This window comes from Gigantopelta aegis, chromosome 7 (assembly GCF_016097555.1).
Source record: "Gigantopelta aegis isolate Gae_Host chromosome 7, Gae_host_genome, whole genome shotgun sequence".
NCBI lineage: Eukaryota > Metazoa > Mollusca > Gastropoda > Neomphalida > Peltospiridae > Gigantopelta > Gigantopelta aegis.
The window spans coordinates 23,101,024-23,123,046 of NC_054705.1; the positions used below are offsets into that span (position 1 = coordinate 23,101,024).

At 33.3% G+C, this 22,023-nt stretch overlaps 2 protein-coding genes across 4 annotated transcripts in view; one reads left to right on the top strand and one right to left on the bottom strand.

Moving 5' to 3' along the window:
- The first annotated feature begins 125 nt into the window (after nucleotides 1-125).
- LOC121376992 (33 kDa inner dynein arm light chain, axonemal) overlaps nucleotides 126-22,023 on the top strand; it is a 26,404-nt gene continuing 4,506 nt past the window's right edge. The window contains exons 1-6 of one of the 3 annotated variants that reach the window (XR_005958565.1): nucleotides 126-293; nucleotides 1,334-1,476; nucleotides 2,173-2,342; nucleotides 3,068-3,246; nucleotides 7,902-8,066; nucleotides 9,515-9,673. Coding sequence is in view for 1 of the 3 variants with exons in the window: in XM_041504820.1 (XP_041360754.1) it covers nucleotides 213-293; nucleotides 1,334-1,476; nucleotides 2,173-2,342; nucleotides 3,068-3,246; nucleotides 7,902-8,066 (738 nt within the window). In the remaining 2 variants the exon portion in view is untranslated. The remainder of the gene's footprint in view (nucleotides 294-1,333; nucleotides 1,477-2,172; nucleotides 2,343-3,067; nucleotides 3,247-7,901; nucleotides 8,067-9,514; nucleotides 9,674-22,023) is intronic. The other 2 variants (XR_005958566.1, XM_041504820.1) reach the window with 2 other exon arrangements.
- LOC121376993 lies at nucleotides 20,056-21,579 on the bottom strand. Its single transcript, XM_041504822.1, has 2 exons — nucleotides 21,147-21,579; nucleotides 20,056-20,190 (listed from the first exon to the last, which is right to left on the bottom strand). The coding sequence occupies exons 1-2, from the start codon at nucleotides 21,503-21,505 to the stop codon at nucleotides 20,139-20,141; spliced, it is 411 nt and encodes a 136-aa protein (XP_041360756.1). The 5' UTR covers nucleotides 21,506-21,579; the 3' UTR covers nucleotides 20,056-20,138.

Here is a 22,023-nt window from a genome sequence, read left to right on the forward strand (position 1 = left end):
AATAGTCTTGAAAACCAAATGCTCTTTGAGACTTCCTTTACCGAGATGTTCCGAATACCATCGTCTATTTCCGTGGTCGAATTCCGATTCTTTTTTCATTTGTGCATGCGCAGTGTTGTGTTGCCATAGTAGCGGGTAAACATAATCTGTTGCTGTTTGTGTATATCTTTCTTATTTTTGTAGTGGGAAGCTGCTCAGTCCAGATATCGAAAATGATTCCACCAAACGCATCGCTTGTTAAATATGATAACCCAGTTTTGGTTAGTAGGAATACAGACAAAAAGACACCAAGGGTAAGTTACATGTCATTGAATTTGTAGCATTATTGTATGTTATTTCATAGTTGACCTTATTTCGTGTACCAACTATTTATGAATATATTTCTTAAATATTGATGAAGTCCTTTTTCTTAGCATTTGGTTAATAAATTTTAGCAAGTCAACTAACTTGTCTATCTGCTCCTCACGGAACAAATTTAAAATAATTGAAATCTATCACAATGTTTAGCACTGCCTAGCGCCAGCATAATATTAAAGTCCATATTAATTATTATATAGCATAAATGTTTTGCACCATTGTGCTTCATACAATATATATATATATATATATATATATATATATATATATATATATATATATATATATATATATATATATATATATAATAATGTATCTTACCATAATTTCACTTAATATCCATATTTCATAAATGTAAAAAAAAAATTAATTGTAAGATTTTTTTTCAAACACATATGCATTTGTAATATTGAAACAACATAATAGCCATTTTTTGTTATTATATAGATATAGATGCAAACTGATATTATGGAAGTTAGTAATCAAATACAGGTCTATTCCACATATACCAGCAAAATATTTTAAGTGATTTTGTCAATAAATCCACTTTGGCTTGACACAAAAAGAAAAGGAAAACCTATGCAAATCAATAATGTTCTGTTTTTATGTTCAATTCGTAAACATTTTGGTCAGAATATAAATAAAATAGGGAAAGACTTCCGAACGTTCCAGCATGCATGCTAATACTATCACTAACCTTAACCCTAAACCTAAGCTGAATGAACTGAATGCTGGAATGTTCGGAAGTCTTGCCATAAAATAGTAATGTATACCCATAGTATTCTCTCTCTCTCTCTCTCTCTCTCTCTCTCTCTCTCTCTCTCTCTCTCTCTCTCTCTCTCTCTCTCTCTCTCTCTCTCTCTACATACACTCAAACATGTCTCTAACTAGACACATGTATGTAATTAACAAAATAATCACATATAAAGTTTCATAGAATAAATTAATTAAGAAAATGTTATGTAATGTTTTTCAGGCTCGTGCATTGAAAGTGAGTCCCACGCCGCCTACTGGCACAGGTCCTGTTCCAAATCCACCAGCCAAACAGAAACTAGCTCCAGTTGACGCCAAGGCTGCTCAACAAACAGATGAAATCCTCAACTCAATATTACCTCCAAGGTAAAGTTTACTAAACTAAATTACTAATCTTTATATAATATGAAAGTTAAAGTTTGTTTTGTTTAATGAAACAATTGGAGCACCTCGATTAATTAATCATCATCTATTTGATGTCAAACATTTAGTAATGGATGATGAGGTGTCTTCAACTAGATCATATAAGTATTCAGGTAGAACAGCAGATAATATGCTTGTTGGAATGGGAAATAACCTAGTGTTTCCGTTGATGGATGTTGAGGTGTCATCTGCTATTGAAATCCTTGTTAAATTGCTTAACTTCTTGTTGGCACTAACAACATACACCATGGTGAACATACATTATATAAGCATTTATTTTTATTCCAAAATTGAGAACATTTCCTTCTTAGTTTTGTTATATGACCACATCTGGCTGTAGTACCAGTTCAAACAGGTGGATCAGAAACCCATTTACACCCACCAGGTCTTCCGCTATACATCCATGTCCCAAAATGGTAAATGTACAATAATACAAAATAATATGGGCAAAATTCAGCCAGATGGCTTACCATTGAAAAATACAAATTGTTTTAATTCTTCCCCAATTACTAGAACTGAATATGTGAACCCTGACAGCTCAAGCAAACACTCTGTGACTACGTTGTATATCCCTTTGTTATAGACTGGGGGTTGGTGACTTAAAACAACTGTTTTATATCTTAACAATTTTGCCTTCAGAGAATGGACGGAAAATGGTCAGTTGTGGGTCCAGCAGGTGTCCAGTACTCCGGCCACACGACTCGATGTGGTCAACCTTCAGGAAGAGCTTGACCGGAGACTTCAGCAGAGACAAGCAAGAGAAACAGGAATTTGCCCGGTTAGGAGGGAACTTTACTCTCAGTGTTTTGGTACGTTCATGTCATTGTCAGTTTTCTTTAAAGCACCAGCTTCAGTTGTATTAAGGTTAAGTCATTGGACTTAAGGCTGGTAGTTACTGGGTTAATTCATATCTTGGTACCGACACCCAGCAAGAAAGAGTGAGTTACAGTGGCTCAGGGAAGTTAATAAGGCTTTCTCGCATCTCTCTCTCTCTCTCTCTCTCTCTCTCTCTCTCTCTCTCTCTCTCTCTCTCTCTCTCTCTCTCTCTCTCTCTCTCTCTCTCTCTCTCTCTCTCTCTTCTATCACTCTCACTATCACTCTCACTATCACTCTTCTTCCTTTCTCCTCTCTCTCTAACTGACTTAACTTCTCAGTGTGTTTGAACCCTTATTACCCTTAGATGTAAGATTGAAAAATAAGTTAAAGTAAAAAGAAAAATGTAATTTAGCAAATATTTTAATCACTATTTTATATCATACCCATGACCAATGCCACAATATAGAATTCCTGTTTTGTAAGCCCAACAGGGGTTGTCTCTCATTAACTGTGTTGTCCTTAACCATATGTCCAAAGCCATATAATCTTAATTAAAATGTAATGAGTGTGTGATTAAATAAAACAGTTCAAGATTCTTTCCTTTTTTGAAAATGGATTTACTTTTAAAAACTGTGTCTTTCTCTCTTCTTTTTAAAATAATTTATTAAAATTCACTAGCATTAGGTACATTATAATTATTTTCTTTTTCATCATACAGATGAATTGATTCGTCAAGTGACGATTAACTGTGCAGAGCGGGGTTTGTTATTGCTGCGGGTTCGTGATGAGATTCGGATGACAATCGCTGCATACCAGACTCTCTATGAGAGCAGTGTGGCGTTCGGAATGAGGAAAGCACTGCAGGCTGAACAAGGAAAAGCAAACATGGAGAAGAAGGTATTGTTGGGTTTTTTAATGATTTTTCTTTTTTTAAAACCATTTTATTTCTGAGGGTTTATTATTAATTAATTCTCTCTCTGTCTCTCTCTCTCTCTCTCTCTCTCTCTCTCTCTCTCTCTCTCTCTCTCTCTCCCTCTCCCTCCTTTGTCCTTTTAGAATATTATTTATCTTTCAATATATTTTTTTTAACTAAATAAATTAAAGTAGTATAACCTTTATATGAAGCTTTACATATATATATATATTTGTTTTCTTTGGTACCAGTATAGGTCGTATTACACGTAAACATTTCAGAGCATATCTTCATATTCATATATATAATATTCATATAGGATCATCAAACCTTGCATGCAGTACAATTTCAGATGATTGTATGTTGTGTACAATAACTAGGCTACTGTGACCTAATTTTGATGGGCATATCATAGACCTTACCAGTACTTTTGTTTAATGGTAAATTTGGAAACTCTTTTAAAGTTTTTTATTTTCGTATAATATATATTTTTTTAAACATTAACCTGACCTCTTAGAGTGTCATGATATTCCCTTTTACCCATGGATTGATCCTAATATCCCATCAGTCAATGAAATGGCAGGAATCATCCATTGTGTCAGGGGTATCAGCTTCTGACCACAGAACTTAATCAGTTTTCCTCACTCTCTAATGATTAGATTGCTGATGGTTTGTTAATGTGGTTATAAATTGCTTGGAATTGACGAAACAAGCTAAAACAGTATGTTCATGCAGTCCTTCACATCCGAGGTGCATGATTGCGCTTGCATGCCTAAGCACACCCTAATTTGATCTCGGAAGCGTTTTTTAACATCCACCTAAAAACAATATGGATTCAGCGCACCTCCCGCTTGTTATTTGAAACAAAGCTGCTGTAACCTGGCCCACTCCAGTGTTTGAATACTAGTATAGTCTAGTAATTGTCTAATGTGTGCTATTCAAAACTTCTTTGTGTCAATACGTGCAAGCTGTACTCAAGATTGTTCCTAGTAATGCAAATCACTCACCTGGAGCTTATGAGGAGAGTGATTTATCACTCGCCTGGAGCTTATGAGGAGAGTGGTTTATCACTCGCCTGGAGCTTATAAGGAGAGTAGTTTAGCACTCGCCTGGTATTTTCAAACGTCAAGAACTGTATGTTTTAGTGGCCCAACATACTGACAGTATTTTTTGGTGATCAGTTTTGTTTTGTCCTGGACCAAGCCACTGGCTATCCAGAGACTTGGCCCGTGACAGACATGCCTGAAACCTTATATGGTATATGGGCATATGGTATATGGGCATGTTAAAAATACTCTCTCACTCATTCAGTTTTGTTCTAAACTTTCTCACCAGAGTATAGCTCATAAAACAACTTACATATAACATTTTTCATTTTTTTGAAATATTAACTTGCCAGCAAATTTTCCAATATATAATCATGAAATATTTTAGCTGAATTAAATATCAATTCATATTTGTTACTGAATAACAGTTTAAACATATTTAATTTAGTAATTGTTACATGTGTGGTTTTTAACTGATAAAATGACTGGAAAAGTACTTTAAGATAATGAATAGGAAAATGATGTTTACTTAAAAGATTATTTTATTCATTTATTCATTCATATTTATATATAATTTTGAGAAAATGTTAGTTATAACAATTTGCATGTAAATACATGTATACATAATGCAGGGGAAAACATTTCATGACCAGTAAAACTTGAGTGGTGTTGTTTTCTTTTTTCTTTTTGAAGCTTAAAGAATGACTGTGCATACAATTTAGAGTTAATATTGTTTACTGGTTATTAAATAAATGAAACAATTTGATAACATTCTGCATTAAATAAAAAGGTTTTTATAGAAACAAAAAATTTAACTGAGTAGCATAGACATAAAAGCCATTGTCATTATTGTTTATTTATATGTATCTACATCTTTGTAACATTTGTTTGGTATTATTTGTTTAATACATTTCAGATGGGTTTTTTTATAATTATATATTATTTTGATGAAATTGAAAAGTTAAACAATTATGTCTACTATCCTAAATTTTTTCACTTGTTTAGGCGATTTATGACTGTTTTGTTTTTTCTTCAATTACAGTATATAAAGAGGGGCATATCTGCAGTCAGGGTGATAAAAAAAGAAGATATTTTAATTAAATGTTTTTTCACTTTTTAACACATTAAAACTTAAGATTTTTGGATCACTGCAAAATGCAAGTGCTGTGCAAGATTAAATATAATTTTTATTCATTTATGCATGAATTGTTTAAAACAATTTTATATATAAAAATAGTTTGAAAATAATTAACTTTTAAAAATAAATACATGTATGTTTTTAATCAGTATGACTGATTTGTGTCAACAGTTGTAATATAGTGTTACAAATTATGATAAAAATATATTGTCATTTTAAATATTCAAACTTTCTTGTGATTCCGTCAGTCATATTTTGTTCAAATGCAAATCACATTATTAAAAAGTAAAAAGTTTAAATTTAGATTTATAGTTATTATAATAGTTTTCATTTTGTAAAATGTAAGTGGAGCTTTAAGGCCATTTTACTTTGGATTTTAATGTAAGGCCAACTGCATAAGCAGATTTTAAATTAATTTTTCAATTATCTTCTGTTTTTTTCCCCCTCACACCACCAAGTTTTCTGGTCTTGTTTTTTTTATATTGAACATTTTGGTAAAATTATTTCTATGCATTTTTTATTTTACGATAAGTGTTATAATTATACACAAGGAAAACAAAACACATTTACTGATAGAAAATAGACTGAAACATTTGCTTTCATTTTCGAGAACCCCCTTTTTTTTCTTTTTTGTTGTTGCTCACATGCATATGCATGAACACATTGACTTTGAATTATCATTCAAATGCATGATACACATTTATATATATAATTATCTGTATACATAAAATCTTAGTTAAAAGTCTATAGGTTAATAAAAATATTTATGAATTTGTTAATGGGAACTTAATGGAGGGCTTGATATTTAAATTGTCATAGTCAGTTAACTGCAAATATTTAAAGAAATCAAAAGATCTACAATCAATAGCATAGGTTAATACATTTTTACTTAAATTAGTTACGTACTTCTTGATAATTTGCAAAAACAACTGCCATTTTATATAACTGGAAAAATTGTTAGTATTTCTTCCATGGCAAGTACTTAATTTTTCAATGATGATACAGTGTTGATTTTGGTTATCAAAATGATTTTTAAAGTATGAATATTTATAAAATTCTTAATTAACCTGCTTCTGGTATCTCTGTTTGTACATGTACATTTATATATGAAGAGTTTAGGTGCAAAACATGATATATCCATTTAAAAATGTTTCATTAAAAGTGATTTTTTAAATTGGCATATATTGCGTTTTGATAAAAAAAAAACCGGGATTTACCCTATTCAATTTCATAAGGATCAATCGCATTTTGTGGCAAATCAGAAGGCCTACGATTAGCCCTTACTGACATACAATAATGGCTTTAACTAAAAAAAGAAAGAAAATGGTTTATATCGCATTTTGTGCCTGAACTCTTCATATATAGTACTTGTAATTTTCATGAAGTCCATCATTATGCTATTGCAGTCAATAGACATAAACCTAAATTTGAAGTCAGTTATTCCATTATGACTGTTGTTCCACAACTGGCATTTAAAGGGCTGATGTGTATACTCATGCAGTGCTTTAGATCTCAATGATTTGAGAACAACAGGGATTTTTGTCTTTTCTGGGTGCAGGAAGGTCATTTTAATTCAGTACTGTCATTAACAGCTGTTGTAGAGTTGTCAATATTCAGAAATGCATTTTCAAGTTATTTTAATGTAATATGAACATAATGTTTCAGTGGTTTTGGGGTCAGCATGTTTGTACCCGGTACTTAATTTGGACATATGAATTTTGGGCACAACATTAATTGCCTTAACTTTGATGTAATCTAAAGTCCTGTGTATACTATCGAGGACTTTTCATAAAATGATGTGTTATCTGGACAGTACATATGTGTACTATCGAGGACTTTTCATAAAAAGATGTGTTATCTGGACAGTACATATGTGTACTATCGAGGACTTTTCATAAAATGATGTGTTATCTGGACAGTACATATGTGTACTATCGAGGACTTTTCATAAAAAGATGCCTCACCTAGACAGTACATTTCTGTAATTTAATTTGAACTAGTGTCATTATACCAGGTACTGTGTGTAATGTGTTTGAAACGTGCATGCATGCATGGTACTACAAAAAAACTGGATTACAATTAAATATTTCCTGTGAAACTGAAGTAGTCAAAGATGTTTCCTGTTATCTCTATTAAAACTAACAGCTTAATTAACCCCTTATGTTTTCTGATTTACTTTAAGGGTGAGGGGTTGAAGTATTTTTTATCCTGCGTGTATATATGTTGATCAAAATGTTGCATGTAGCAGTTTCAGCTGCATATGTTACAATTGTTGTCTATGGGATTTCATTTGGTGGTATATGCACCCTGTAAACTAAAAAGGTATGTACCTCTGAAACCAGGGTCAGTGACTTTGTAATAAGTTGTACACCTATTGCTTCCATGTCAAACAGTAAATAGACATTCCTTTCCTTGATGCAACACACATGACTAAATATCCCGGGTGTGTTTGTAGATTTCCGAGCTGGAGCAAGAAAAGCGCGATTTGGAGAAGAATGTCAACGAGTTGAAAGCAAAATGTGAACAGATTGAAAAGCGTGCTGCGGAGCAGAGACAGGTGGAGGAGAAAAAACACACAGAAGAAATTCAGTTCCTTAAGAGAACCAACCAACAACTTAAGGTGAGGATTTTAGCATCTTTGTGTGAATCTTTCTTGTGTGCAGTATCTGGTAGCAGTCGTCAAACTGAACATAGTGTGACTAATTCACTAATCCTAGGTTTTAGCAGTCACCTCTCTAGTGCCCAATATTTGACAGCAATCTCTTAACCAAAACTTGAGTGACAATTAACCATTTTTATTAACACACCCCATTCAGTAGTAATTGTGGTACAATGTGTTTCGATGTGTTTTAGCACCCACCTTTTTATAGTGTCTTATATTTGGCAACAGTCTCCAAACGAAAAATGAAGTGACAGATTCAAAAGGTTTTATTAAATGCAGAATATTTTCAGTTATAAACATTGTGCAGCCTCACTGGGTTTAAGCACTCATCTTTCTAAAGTCTGATATTTGGCACACAGTCTCCAAGAAAAAGTACAGAGAAACAAATTCCCAACTCTTTTTTTTTTTTCGTATCAACATTGCATACACATTTAACACCAAACATGGTAAGGTATCTCTTGGTTTCACCACTGACTCCAGGCACAGTTTGAGAAGATCTGGGCTCAATCCTCTTCGCTCACAACACCAATTTTTTTTCACTCTGTTAGAGAGCCTACCGCTACAGTTTTAACATACCCAGTGCATTTGATGTGACATTAATTTTGTTAATTAATAAAAATAGCTAATAACCAAAAGTATATATAGATAGAGAGAATGATACGTGAGTGACCGTTAGATACCATTGATCTTACAACGAGTTGTTTTAAAATGTATCTAACAAACGAAAGCGAGTTGGATATGTTTTCAAACAACGAGTTGTAAGATAAATGGTATCTAACGGACACAAATGTATTATTCTATTTCTTACATATCCTAAACAAATCAGGTTTTATGCACATTTTAACATCTTTTTCGACTAAAAGTTATTTACAGCCCTTGTGCTTGTAGCTAACTTACACGTTACAGACAAATGATTGTCAGGTTGACTATACGTTACAGTGTAATCGATTTCGACTGTGCTGTTTTTTCATTGGATGTATGGCATTGGTGACCTGGTCATCACCTTGAAGCAGCCATTCATGTGTCTTGAAATTGTTAACACACGTACATGTGTAAACAAGTACATGTATGTGTTATCAAAAATAACGAATGATGTTCTCACCAATGGGATGTGTAAGAAATATATACACATGTATATCAGCGAACATTTAATCATCTACACTATGCTATCCACAAATTTGCCAAAACAGAAAAGCATGCCCTCTGGTCAGAGTAATGTTCCCTTAACATCACACTCTGATAATTTTAAACGAAATATTATATAATTAGATATATACGTTCCAACTTTGTCACATTCCGGTTTGACCTCAACTGACCATGTTGGACATAAAACTAAATTTAACAGAAAACCCTCAGTCCACTCAAAGGCATACTAATACATTTTCTCTCTTTTTTTTTTATTATAGACTTTCACCCGTATGTTAAACTGATGGATGAAATTGTTTACAAATTCAAGAGTTCCATTGTTCATTGAATTTTAGAAATGCACAAATTCTCAAAACGTTTCCTGAGGTAGGCTCCTCAGACTCCACACACTAGTGACAAACTTCTCATTTGACATTTAGGTATATATCTCTCCACCAACTGATAAAAAAATCCTGGATGTGTGTATGCATGTTTCTGTTGTCTGATATTTGGCAACAGTCTCCAAACTAAAACTGGAGAAACAAATTCCCAACTGTTCATTAACAGTGTACATGTACAGCAGTAAATTATAGCAAGACATCCAGGGTTTTGACAGTCGTATTTATAAACTAGTCTTAACTATTTAATTTACTATTTGTCATCTACATCAGGGCTTAGATTATGGTAGCCCCATGCACTCCCATGGCCAGTGATATTTAATGATGAGCTAGTAAATACCTACTATTGCCATGCCTGACAGCTAGTGCATTTTTTAATATATGAATATAAATATCCTGCCCCCCACCCCAACCCCCCAGTGTTAGTGTTTTTAAGCTGTATCTCTCTAGTTAGGTGACATTTGACTATTACTATTATTTAGTAAAATTGTATTAACTTAAAGTAAAGTAAGGCTAGTGAATTTTTAATTGTGGCTAGTACATTTTTAAAATCACTAATACCATGGCTAGTGGATTTTATAAAATTCTAGAAGCCCTGTCTACTTGTAAATCAGTTTTAAGGCTCAAGTATCAAAATAAGTTGAGAATGATCGTTAGGTTAGAACCAGGAGATATAAACACATGACAGTAAATAACAATACCACATATGCTACACTTCAGTCAACACCCCGGCACTCATTCATTACATCATACATGTTGTGCAGACAATGTAAGAAAGATCAATGACATATCTACCAATATGGATTTTTATCTTTTTATCTGTCCACTTACCCCTACCCCCCAACATAAAACAAAAAACAAAACAAACCCAAGGGTGCACAGTATTAATGTATATTTCACCTTTTCATATGTAAATTTCAATTAATGTTTATATTATTTATATTATATCTTTTGGTGTGTCATTGAATTTTCAGACTATATTTTAGTATGTCTTATATAGGGCAAAACAGGTTGAGATTGAAGCAGTTTAAGTTGGTATATTACATGTATCTTGCAGTATTCGTAGATGTTACATTAACGCTACAACTGATCTGTGATTGTGAAGTAAATATGTGGTAAAGAAGATGGTCTGATCAATAGATAAAATGTTACATTATTAACATACTGATTAATTATTGATATACTAATTAGTTGTTGCTTTCTGATCTAAATTAAATTGTCATGTAGGTATTCCGAGCTGTTCATAACCGTAGATAGTGTCGGTTGGGATGGGGCAGTAAAATTGGACAGAAGTGCTGGAGGGGGTGGGGGGGGGGGATTAACTTAACACCAAAAGAAAAAGAATCATGGAGTAATAATATAGAGACTTAATTCTCCAGCTCAACAAAAAGGGAATTTTTAAACTGAAAAGGGAACTTTTCCATATTTTTTCTCTGGCAACGGGTGTTGAATATACCGGCATCATGTTGTGTACTGAACATACATGTATCAGTCATGGTAGAAGCAAGTAGATATTGGGGGTGGGGGTCTGACTCAGATCGAATTGAGGGAGCAAAGTGTCCAAGTTTCTAGGGTTTTTTGGGGGTATGCTCTCCTGATTCAGAATTATGGGAGCCTCTACTTGAGCGCCCCCTGGTCTGCTGTGAATGTGTATGGTTTAGGCTGTAAGTGCTATCCTATATAACAACCACCTCTCTATTACAGGCACTTCAGATTACATGTGTATGCCTTGTTGATAAAGATTATTTGTTTTTGAACTGTATGACTGCCACATAAGTTATATCATATGGGGTTTGATACCCAGCACTGATTATGTCAACTGTTTGAAGAATAAGATGAGCCTACTATTTCTCTTTTGTTTTTCCTTTTTCTTCTTTTCTTCTTCTTATACTACTACTCCTACAACTTCTTTTTCTACTTGTTGTTCCTCATTTCTTCTCTTTTTCCTCTTCTTTTCTTTTAATGTATGCATCATAGGGTGGGGGTGGGGGGGGGGGGCTATCATAATAACTGTATAAAAGAAAATTACCAGTTCTTTTTATGAGGAATCCTATGTGAGAATGTGATCAAAGTAAAATGTCAGTGCAATCTCTTCAGAGCTTTAATTAGCCCTCGGTCTGAATGTTTTATGAACTGTACCCGCCATATTCCCTGTCGGTTAGTTGTACAATTGTTTGGAGTCAGGCAAAGTAATTCCATCTTTTCACAGCTAACCGTCATGATAGTCCCTGTTACTGTGATGAGGCTTATCAAATATGCATTGTTTGGGTAGATTAATTACAGAGCCTGTCTGTACTCTAAGATGGAGGAAATGAGAAGCAATACTCCAATGTGCAAGAGTTGAGCTATACTAGTGTAGGCCTACTCTCATTTCATTTCAATTTCAACTTATTTTCGTGCTCATATCCGATTAAGGTTCAGGGACGCTGTCCTGGGCACACACCTCAGCTATCTGAGCTGTCTGCCAGGACAGTGAGTTAGTGGTTAGTTGTTAGTGGTTAGTGAGAGAGAAGAAGGTCTAGCTGTCTTACATCAACCCACTGAGTCATTAAAACTCGCTCTGGGTGGGATCCGGTACCGGGCTGCGAACCCAGTACCTACCAGCCTTATGTCCGAGGCCAGTATGTGTACTCTCAGTGTATTTGCTAGTACGTGTATTTATGAGTATGTCGATGAATCATGGGTATTTTTGTCAGTTATTTACTGGTCTTCAGATGATTACGCTGTGAATGTTAGAATATATAGTCCAGTGGTTTTCACTCTGCCATGGTCTTATTGTGAGGCATAATGGTGACAACACACCAACCCACCCCCAAATGATAATATTGTTATTTTTAAATTTGTACTTCTTTTAATTTTTATTATTATTACCATATTAAAGACAAATTAAAGAATTCTAAAACACATAGACACTTAGTCTACTCCCATGTTTTATGAATTTCCCTTATGATCTTGAACAAGCAAAATATGTTGTTTGTTTTTTTAATATTAACTTTTATACTTTACCTATAGTATATATTAAATTGTACTGTTTTAATATTTTTATTAATATATTTTTCAATTTTGAAACAAATATAAACACCACAAGACACCCCCCACACATACCCCACACCCACACCCACCCACACACACACACACACACCACCACCCTTATTCCTTATTAAAATATACATGTACCATACGAAGGTATGTACTTCAGTTATGGAATTGCAGTATGTCTACAGTGTACACTATTACTTTATTATGTAGATACATGTACTTTTTTAAATCTGTAAATGGAAAATGTGTACACTGTTTGATAAATTAAGATTTTTATAATAACATTTCTAAATTAGGATGTTTCTTTTCTTTTTCAATTCTTTTTGCCCTATCAAGATTCATGATGAACTATGCAAGGTTTACAAGGATTTTAAATGTCATTTCTTCACATGAATATAGTTTTGTTTTGATACAAGAAACATTTTCCTTCGGACTTCACTCTCAGCTTTGCTTAGGCCATTGTCAAACATACATGTGCATTTTTATAACGTAAATGGGCATCCAAGGTACTGTCCATTATGAAGAGGTGGTCTCTGTTTTGAGGGGAAATGTGCCCACTAGTATTATATACAGAATAGGTGTATCTGCTCAAAGTGCATTTTATAGACAGGTGGTTGTTAAAGTAGAATATCCTTTAATTATAGTAGGTCCATTGTTTATACATATAACGTACACGTATAGGTTAATATTCAGTGAGAGAGAGAGAGAGAGAGAGAGAGAGAGAGAGAGAGAGAGAGAGAGAGATCGGGAGAGAGATCGGGAGAGAGGGGGGAGGGCTGGAGAGATCGAGGGGGAGGGAGGGAAGGAGAGGGAGGGAAGGAGTGGTAGGTAGATAGATATAGAGGGGGAGTGAGAGAGAGAGAGAGGGAGGTAGTTAGAGATAGGGAGGGACAGAGAGATGGAGGAAAGAGAGAGAGAGTGAGTGTGTTAAAGTGTGACCACTAACAGAATAAAAATGACTATGAAAATACAGTTCAGAAAACTTTACATGGAAAGTAACAAGTTTCAGTGAGTTTGTCTCAAAGAACACAGACAAAACAGTTTTCAGATGACATGGAAATCCAGAAACCTATACAAATCAAGAGGGTTTCTTTCATCTCTGGCTTAATTCACTTAGTGTCGGTGGTCCTTTCTGCATGGCACTGTTATAAAGGCCACATGCTCTCACTTATAATTCATTTGAGGAGACAGGAATCAAAACCCAGTAGTTTTATGTGTAACTCTTTTGAATATCAAAATGCAAAAGGCATATTCGGTGTAACCCATCAAAGTCAGACCCTCAGCAGCCTTTGCAAGGAAAGGCCAGTTATTACTGCAGTTCCACTCCATACTTGCATAAATTTTTTATTGCTCACAGTACAATAAAAAAAATTATGAATTTAATTTGAAACTTTATGTGATTGCTTGCCTGGCATCATTTAAAGAGAGTGGTCTTCAGCTCGCCTTGAGTTTGCTCATCACGAAGACTGCTCAGTAAACCAGAATTCCATCAAAATCAGATGTTTTTCACAGTTCCTTTTTAACTACATGTAAAAGCTGGTAGCTACTGGATTCACAGCCTAGTACTGGCTCCCACCCAGAGCAAGTTTTAACGACTCAATGGGTAGGTGTGAGACCACTACACCCTCTTCTCTCTCACTAACCACTAACAACTAACCGTCTATCCTGGACAGACAGCCCAGATAGCTGAGGTGTGTGCCCAGGACAGCGTGCTTGAACCTTAATTGGATATAAGCATGAAAATAACTTGAAATGAAATGAAAAATATAAAAGTTTTTAAAGTCTAAAAGCAAAGCCCATATTTTCAAAGCTATTGTGCTACAAAATCATAAAACCATTGTAAGCCACATGTATGACATCACTATGGCATCCAACGCTATATAACCGTAAATAAAATGTGCTGAGTGCATCGTTAAATAAAACATTTCCTGTTTCACTATGGCATGCTATGGCCTACGATGGTTTTTACATTTCATAGCTTTAAGATATCTTCAATAATCCCTATAGCCAGGTCAACAATTACAGTGAAATCCCTATAGCCAGGTCAACAATTACAGTGAAATCCCTATAGCCAGGTCAACAATTACAGTGAAAGCCCTCTAAACCAGACACCCATGGGACCATGCACAAGTAAAAAGTCTGGTTTTAAAAAACATCAGGTTTCTAAGAGAGTTTCTGTACTTATACATGTATTAATTATGTATCCCGGTAAATTTTATATAAGTCTCCATCAACATCATTTTATAATCTCGGATTTTGACATCATCAAACTTCATTTTTGGTGTCACATGCAGTTGCCTGAATGTATTTAAATTTCTATAGTTATGTAAATATTTGTGGCTAGGCAAATGAACTAAGATATTTGTGTGTTTTTCTTCACCAGGTTATAATGGATCCAAGTTTTGATAACTGGGTATTTTAGGCTTCCTAGCTCTTAGAGCAGAGTTTAGCATGCGGACTGATCTGGCATGCTTTTGTTCATGTCATGCTCTAATTCATGCTAAAACCAAAATAGCACATGTTACTTTCTCCTGGGTTTATAATTTATTTATTTATTTATTTAGTTTTCACTTGAACTTGGGATGTGTTAGTGTTATAGTTATTGAGAGTAGAATGTTCTGTAGGTCTAGAATATGTATAAATTGTTATTAATTTAAAATTGTTTTGTAGGTACACATTAAAATTATTTTGATAACACTAGCGCATAGGTATATTAAAGTTATTTTGTAGGTACACATATTAAAATTGTTTTGTAGGTACACATATTAAAATTGTTTTGTAGGTACACATTAAAATTATTTTGAAAACACTAGCGCATAGGTATATTAAAATTATTTTGTAGGTACACATATTAAAATTGTTTTGTAGGTACACATATTAAAATTATTTTGAAAACACTAACGCATAGGTATATTAAAATTATTTTGTAGGTACACATATTAAAATTGTTTTGTAGGTACATTTTAGAATTGGGTTACTGGTATGAGAATTGGTACACACATATATTAAAATTATTTTGTAGATACACACATTAAATTTAGTTTGTAGGTATGCACACTTTAATATAGTTTTGTATATAATTATGCATTAAAATTATTATTAAAATGCTCCTATATTAAAAGTATTTCGTAGTTTCATGTTAAAATTGTTTTGTCACCTATTTATTTACTATTGGATATAAAACTTTGATAATTCTGACAAATATCGTCTTAGAAAAAAAAGCACTACATTTTTCTGTTAGCATCAAGGGATCTTTTATATGTACTCTCCTACAGACCAGACAGCACATACCACAGTCTTTGTTATATACCAGGCGTGGGGACTGGTAGGAATGGGGAAAAAAACTCATGAATGGGTCCACCAGAGGGGTTTGATCCGAGGACCCGAGGATCTCATTTTGAGGCAAGCCCTCTACCAACTGAGCTAGATCCTGCTCCCACATTATTTAAGTAGTCATTGGGGCACAGTTGGGATGAGGGGGGGGGGGGTAGGGATATCGAGGTCGATAGATTCTGTGACACACCCCACCTCAAGTTAACGCTGTACTTGTTAAATCTGTTCAGAATTTTCTTATTAATAGTAAGCGTTTCGAGATCAATTAACCATTTAACCATTCTAACTGTTTGCTATTTATTCTGTGTTTCTTCTACACACTCCTCTCTTCTATTCCCCCAACTATCCGTGTTATCTTTATTGTAATATTGTTCTAGCCATCTTGATGTATAACATGTATATTTGTTAAATGTAGGGAGAGGCCTTAATATAGTCATTTGCCTGTTGGCCAATCCCAAATTTGATCTGCAAATAAATAGTTTAAACCAACTCTACCACTGAGTTGCATCCTGTCCATAGGGGCAGGGTTCAAATTTCACTACTTGTCATTCCCCCTCTTCCCCCCTCCCGAATTGAAATTTGACCATTACAGCATGGGTCAGGATGTCAGCTGTTTTCCCCCTCCCCAGTGCTGGTGCAAATCTTAAAATTCAGGCAAAACTTCTTGAGAAGTTTGGGCCGAATGAGATAGCTGGAAAATGTATTGCCATATATATAATAAATTATATTCTTAGTTCTATTCACAATATTAATTGTCTTCCATGCAAAAATTTATAGTGTTTCATTTGGAATCCTATATACATATAAACACAGTTATCCAGATTCAAGCTTTTTCATGTAATTCGGATTTAAAAAAAAAATGAAGCCTGCCATTCCAACTCCAATAGAAATGAGAGCCATATATGGCTATGACTGTCTGTAACATTTTGGGAGTGCCAGAAATCTTCAGTATCTACCATCCTTAGTGTTGACTCCACCAACTGAGCTGATGACCTACACTGAGATTCTGGTGAAAGGTTGTTAGCTTATAAGTCGTTGGTCCACTTTAGGGTCATCAAACCACTGTTTATAACATGTCAATTAACAACTCTGAGTGTTTGTCGAAGAACTGTGAAATCAATAACATACATGTAGAGTCTGCGTCCCACTGACTTAAACATGGCGTACACGTATCATGAAGGAATATGTGTAGTTTTAGTTAAATTTCTTGAAAAATTAAACAAGTACCAGTCATCAAATATTTAACTCACCATCAGCATTATGAAGATCTATATACATGTATTAAGACATGTAGTAAATAAGTGTATTTTAATTTTGATCATATTTTCATTAAAAAAAAAAAAGTTTAAAAGCATATTGTCACAGACCACTGACCTATTTAATGGTCTAACAAAGTATTACCTGAACAAATATAACTTGATTTGTCCCTAAGTGTACTTTATTCAACCATCTTGATAACCACCATACTCCATTTATTAATGACATTTTGTAAAAATAATTGAATTATGGCAATGGTCATAATAAGGCCTATTACTAACAGTATTGCAAAACAAAATACAACTTCAGTTTTAAACACCTGTTTCTTTTCACTATATACGTAGATCTTATTGTCAGCTGCCTTCATGTTTCATATTACGTCTCATAGCCATTTCTGATGTTTTTTATGTATTTTTTAGGGGAGGGGGTGATTAATTCTTTTGTTTTGCTTTTACTCTAGTTTTTCATCTAGATATATTAAATATTAGCCAAAAATATACTAGTTCATTATGAAAATAACCCTTTCAGCAATTACCTGTGATGTATTTACCTGTGATGTATTTTTAAAAATATAATTCTTTCAGAAGAAAAAACCTCACACATTTTGCCTCACACATTTTGCCTGGAGTGGGGTTGAGCATTTATAAATTTGTTTGACATGGCCTATCATTGCTTTAATTACGTTTTTATTATCACATATTACCTTTGATGAAATGAACACCTGTCTGTTTCTCATTTTGCAATCAGCATGATATTTGATGAAGTAAAAGACTTGCTCTTCATGCACATTACCTGTCGGAAATGTACACCAATTGAGGATTGATGCATGCAGTTGTTAGTATTTTTTACTTCAATGGCTTCCACTTTGATCACCATGTACACCTGACAAAAATCAAACTTGTTTGCTGTGACAAGTGATGTGTGTGAAGCTTATAAAATACTATTATAATTATTATTATTACTATTAACAAGATAAGTGCAAAATAAGTACACAAAAACATTTATTTTCAGGTACCGTATCTTTCATATTTTTTACACGTAGCCTATAAAATAATATAATAATTTTTAACAAAATAACTGTATTACAACTATTTTCAGGTACTGAACCTTTCATATTTTTAGATTATAAAATAAATATTATTTTTTAACAAAATAAGTTCACTGTAACAACTATTTTCAGATACATGTACCTTATCTTTCATATTTTTACATGTAGCTTATCAAATGATATAATTATTTTTAATAAAAAAAAGTACACAATAACAACTATTTTCAGGTACCGCATCTTTCATATTTTTACATGTAGCTTATCAAATGATATAATTATTTTTTAATAAAAAAAGTGCACAATAGCAACTATTTTCAGCTACTGAATCTTTCATATTTTTAGATTATAAAATAAATATTATTTTTTTAACAAAGTAAGTGCACAAAAACAGTTATTTTCAGGTAACATATATATTTTTTTTTTTTTTAGCTTATAAAAATACATGTAAATATTATTTTTTGACAAAATAAGTGCAAAAATAAAATATATTGTTAATTTTATTAACAAAATAAATACACAAAAAATATTATTTTTAGGTACGGTATATTTCATATTTTAGCTGTTAAATTACATATTAATGTTTTAACAAAATATAGGGACCAAAACACATATTTTCAGACATATTTTATATTTCTAGCTGTTACAATAAATATTATGAATTTTTTTAACAAAATAAGGACAAAAACATAATTCCGTATATTTTTCATGTTTTTAGAAGAATGTTAATTTTTGTTATAAAATGTTTTGCTTCTTTAAAACCACAGTAAAACCTTTCCATTGTAAACATTGTTTACTACAGCAGAACACAAACATATTTCTGTCTTAATCATGTACAAATTCCCTAAACAGCCATGTGTTTTTAATAATTTATCATAAATACAGGTATTTAGCAATATGCACACATTTCATATTTTGTCAGTGTTTAACATATTCAAAATAAATTCACAATCACATTTTTTTCATAAATTGAGCCCAACTTGTTTTAATAGGCATGTTTCACATGTCTTCATCATCAACAGGTATTGTGAAACCACCATGACACAACATAATACATCTGGTTATCATTTTAATATGTTTTACTACTAAACAGTACAGGTACTACAGAAGTGATTCATTTGTTCAGCACTTACATGTACGGTACTGATGGTGAATACAGCATTTTTATGTAACCTGAATTACAGATAAAACAGCTTATGGAAATTGAAGGATGGCGGGTCATAGTAAGAAAATTAAACTGGATGATCTATTTCTTAAAGGGGTACTGGAGCGTACAGGGCTTCATATAAAATGGATTAATAGCCTTACAAAGTATAAGGGAAAATTATATATAAATTAAAAAAATATATATTTATATTTAAAAACGAGCTCAACCGTGTACGAAAGTAAAAAACGGAACTCTTCTTTTTGTAACACTACAACAGTCATGCGTGACGTCACAGGTGAAACAGCCATGTGGGGAAAACACGTAATGGCCGCATAATGGAAGCTCTTATCATCGATTAAGTTAATTGTTATTACATCTTTGTTCGCGAGAAATCGCGTTTCTATGAATGGAAAATGGTCCTTTGTGCAGCTGTCAACTGTAGTAATGACTCAAGAAGGGTCAAAGGCATTGGGTATTACTCGATACAGGCGAGAGAGAAAACGTACCAAAGTATATATGGGTACATAATCTTCGGCGAAAGAACTATGTTGTCACAAAACACTCTGTTCTGTTCAATAAAAACAAAACAATAAATGAATGTTGTCTTGTTCATATATTTATTATACCAAATTGAACATCAAAGTGTGCACTTATGACAAATAGTTGCGTAGTAACGTGTGACAACTTCACCAACATAAAAATGCTACACTGAGAAAATCCTGACGATCTCGCCACAGCCTGAAAAAGTGAAATAATAAGAAATGTAAACTTAAAAAATGTTACATTACATGATGAAACAAACCATAAATGTGTACTTTACGTGTATTTATTATAATAAACTGTAAACTGTAAACTTAAACAAGAAAAAACAAAATCGACACGGCTCCGTTGGAAAATCCTGGCGATCTCGCCCCGGCTTGCAAGTGAAATCATCAGAAATGTAAACTACCAATGTATTACATTTTACAACAAGAAAATCAAAACATGACTACTGCACATGTATTTACTTAATGAAGTAAACATAAAACAGCTTGTAACTTGAATATTGTTGAGTTATAATGTACTGGCGACTTCGCTAAACAGACATGCAACACGGAAGTAAATATGGCGATCTCGCCACAGCGTGTCCCAACACAAAACTAGTAGTATAAGTGGTATAACCCTGTAGTTTTGGCACAAAAACATGCTGATAATGACAGTAGATATATACTATAATATATGTTGTAATATATGTCTTCTAGCAAGTCTAATATGTATGATAACTTTGCCTAACGATGAAAATAAGTCCTGGCGAAGTCGCCCCGGGCGAGATCGACACGGGGCGAGATCGCCAGGCTCCGGTGTTACAAGGTCAATATAGATGTTTCACAATAAATTAGTATATAAAAATGTATGTAAAGCACATATTTAGTCTTTAAGTAATAAAAGATTACATAAATCGACCACATTTTAATAATTTTCAAGGAAATGTACCAAAATTTTAATTTAAAACAAAAATGGGGCTAATTCAGTAATTGCTGTTTGGTTTGACCTAAGAAGAAAGGTAAAAGCGTTTTAAAAAATAACAATTTTTTTTTTACTATTTTTGTGTGCAAATTTACAAACCAATCGGTTCAGAAATAAATAACTTGTAGTAAATTGTATAGTATGAAAAAGGGCGTTCCCTGTGGTACGGACCATAGTAAGCTACATACCTATTTGGTACTGGTTCTGTGTAGTCATCGCGTCGTATGTTGGCTCTGGCTACGAGGGCTGTCCTGAGCACTTCTGGATACAAACATATAATCGGGAAATCATAATGTTCTAGAATGCACTGCAAGTTGGTGGTTTGCATTTTGTCGCCGATTTGGTCTACTTCTAAACAACAGATACTTTCTTTTACCGTGTCCATTGGTCTGCAGTTGCCACACAAACACCAATCTCGGTTTCCCAATCGCGCAATATTTTCGACATTTTCTTCCAATTCATCGCCTGAAGATAATCCTATGTCGAAGTCCGACTCACTATCATGTTCGGAACGTTCGGGCTCAAACATAAACGGTTGGTAAGCCATTGATCAAAGCGCTAATGTAAACAAATCTATCAAAAAGCACATGGTTTCACATATTGCCTAAATAGTAAAATTATACTCAAGGTTTCTTCTTTATGCTGCATTGCAGGAGAGTAACAAGTCTACAATAGGCTATTAAAAATGTATAAAAATGAACTAAAAACTGTATTAAAAATGTATAAAAATGTAATAAAAATGACTAAAAATGAACTAAAAATGTACTAAAAATGAACTAAAAATGTACTAAAAGTATAAAACCCTTCTAATCTTTCTTTTATCTTAGCCTCATCTCCATCAAAATATTGCAGTGTAGTTCTATATATTTTTTCATTTTCGTGACAAATTAATATTTTCTTGGAAATAAAGTTAACATAATTAAATTAATTAATACAAAATGCTGGCTAAAGCTTTTAGAAAATCTGTAACAACTGGGAGTGACAGGATCACCAAGTGGTTCATAAATGCTTAGAACAAAACTCCTTAAAGAATGAGTCTGCTAATTCTCTTTTCACTATTAAAAC

Excerpts from the sequence above, each read along its gene's own strand:
- LOC121376993 (XM_041504822.1), bottom strand. The coding sequence starts at position 21,505 with ATGGCTTACCAACCGTTTATGTTTGAGCCCGAACGTTCCGAACATGAT. Across the intron at positions 20,191-21,146 it reads ACAGAACCAGTACCAAATAG|GCTGTGGCGAGATCGTCAGG; the intron begins GTATGTAGCTTA and ends TCACTTTTTCAG.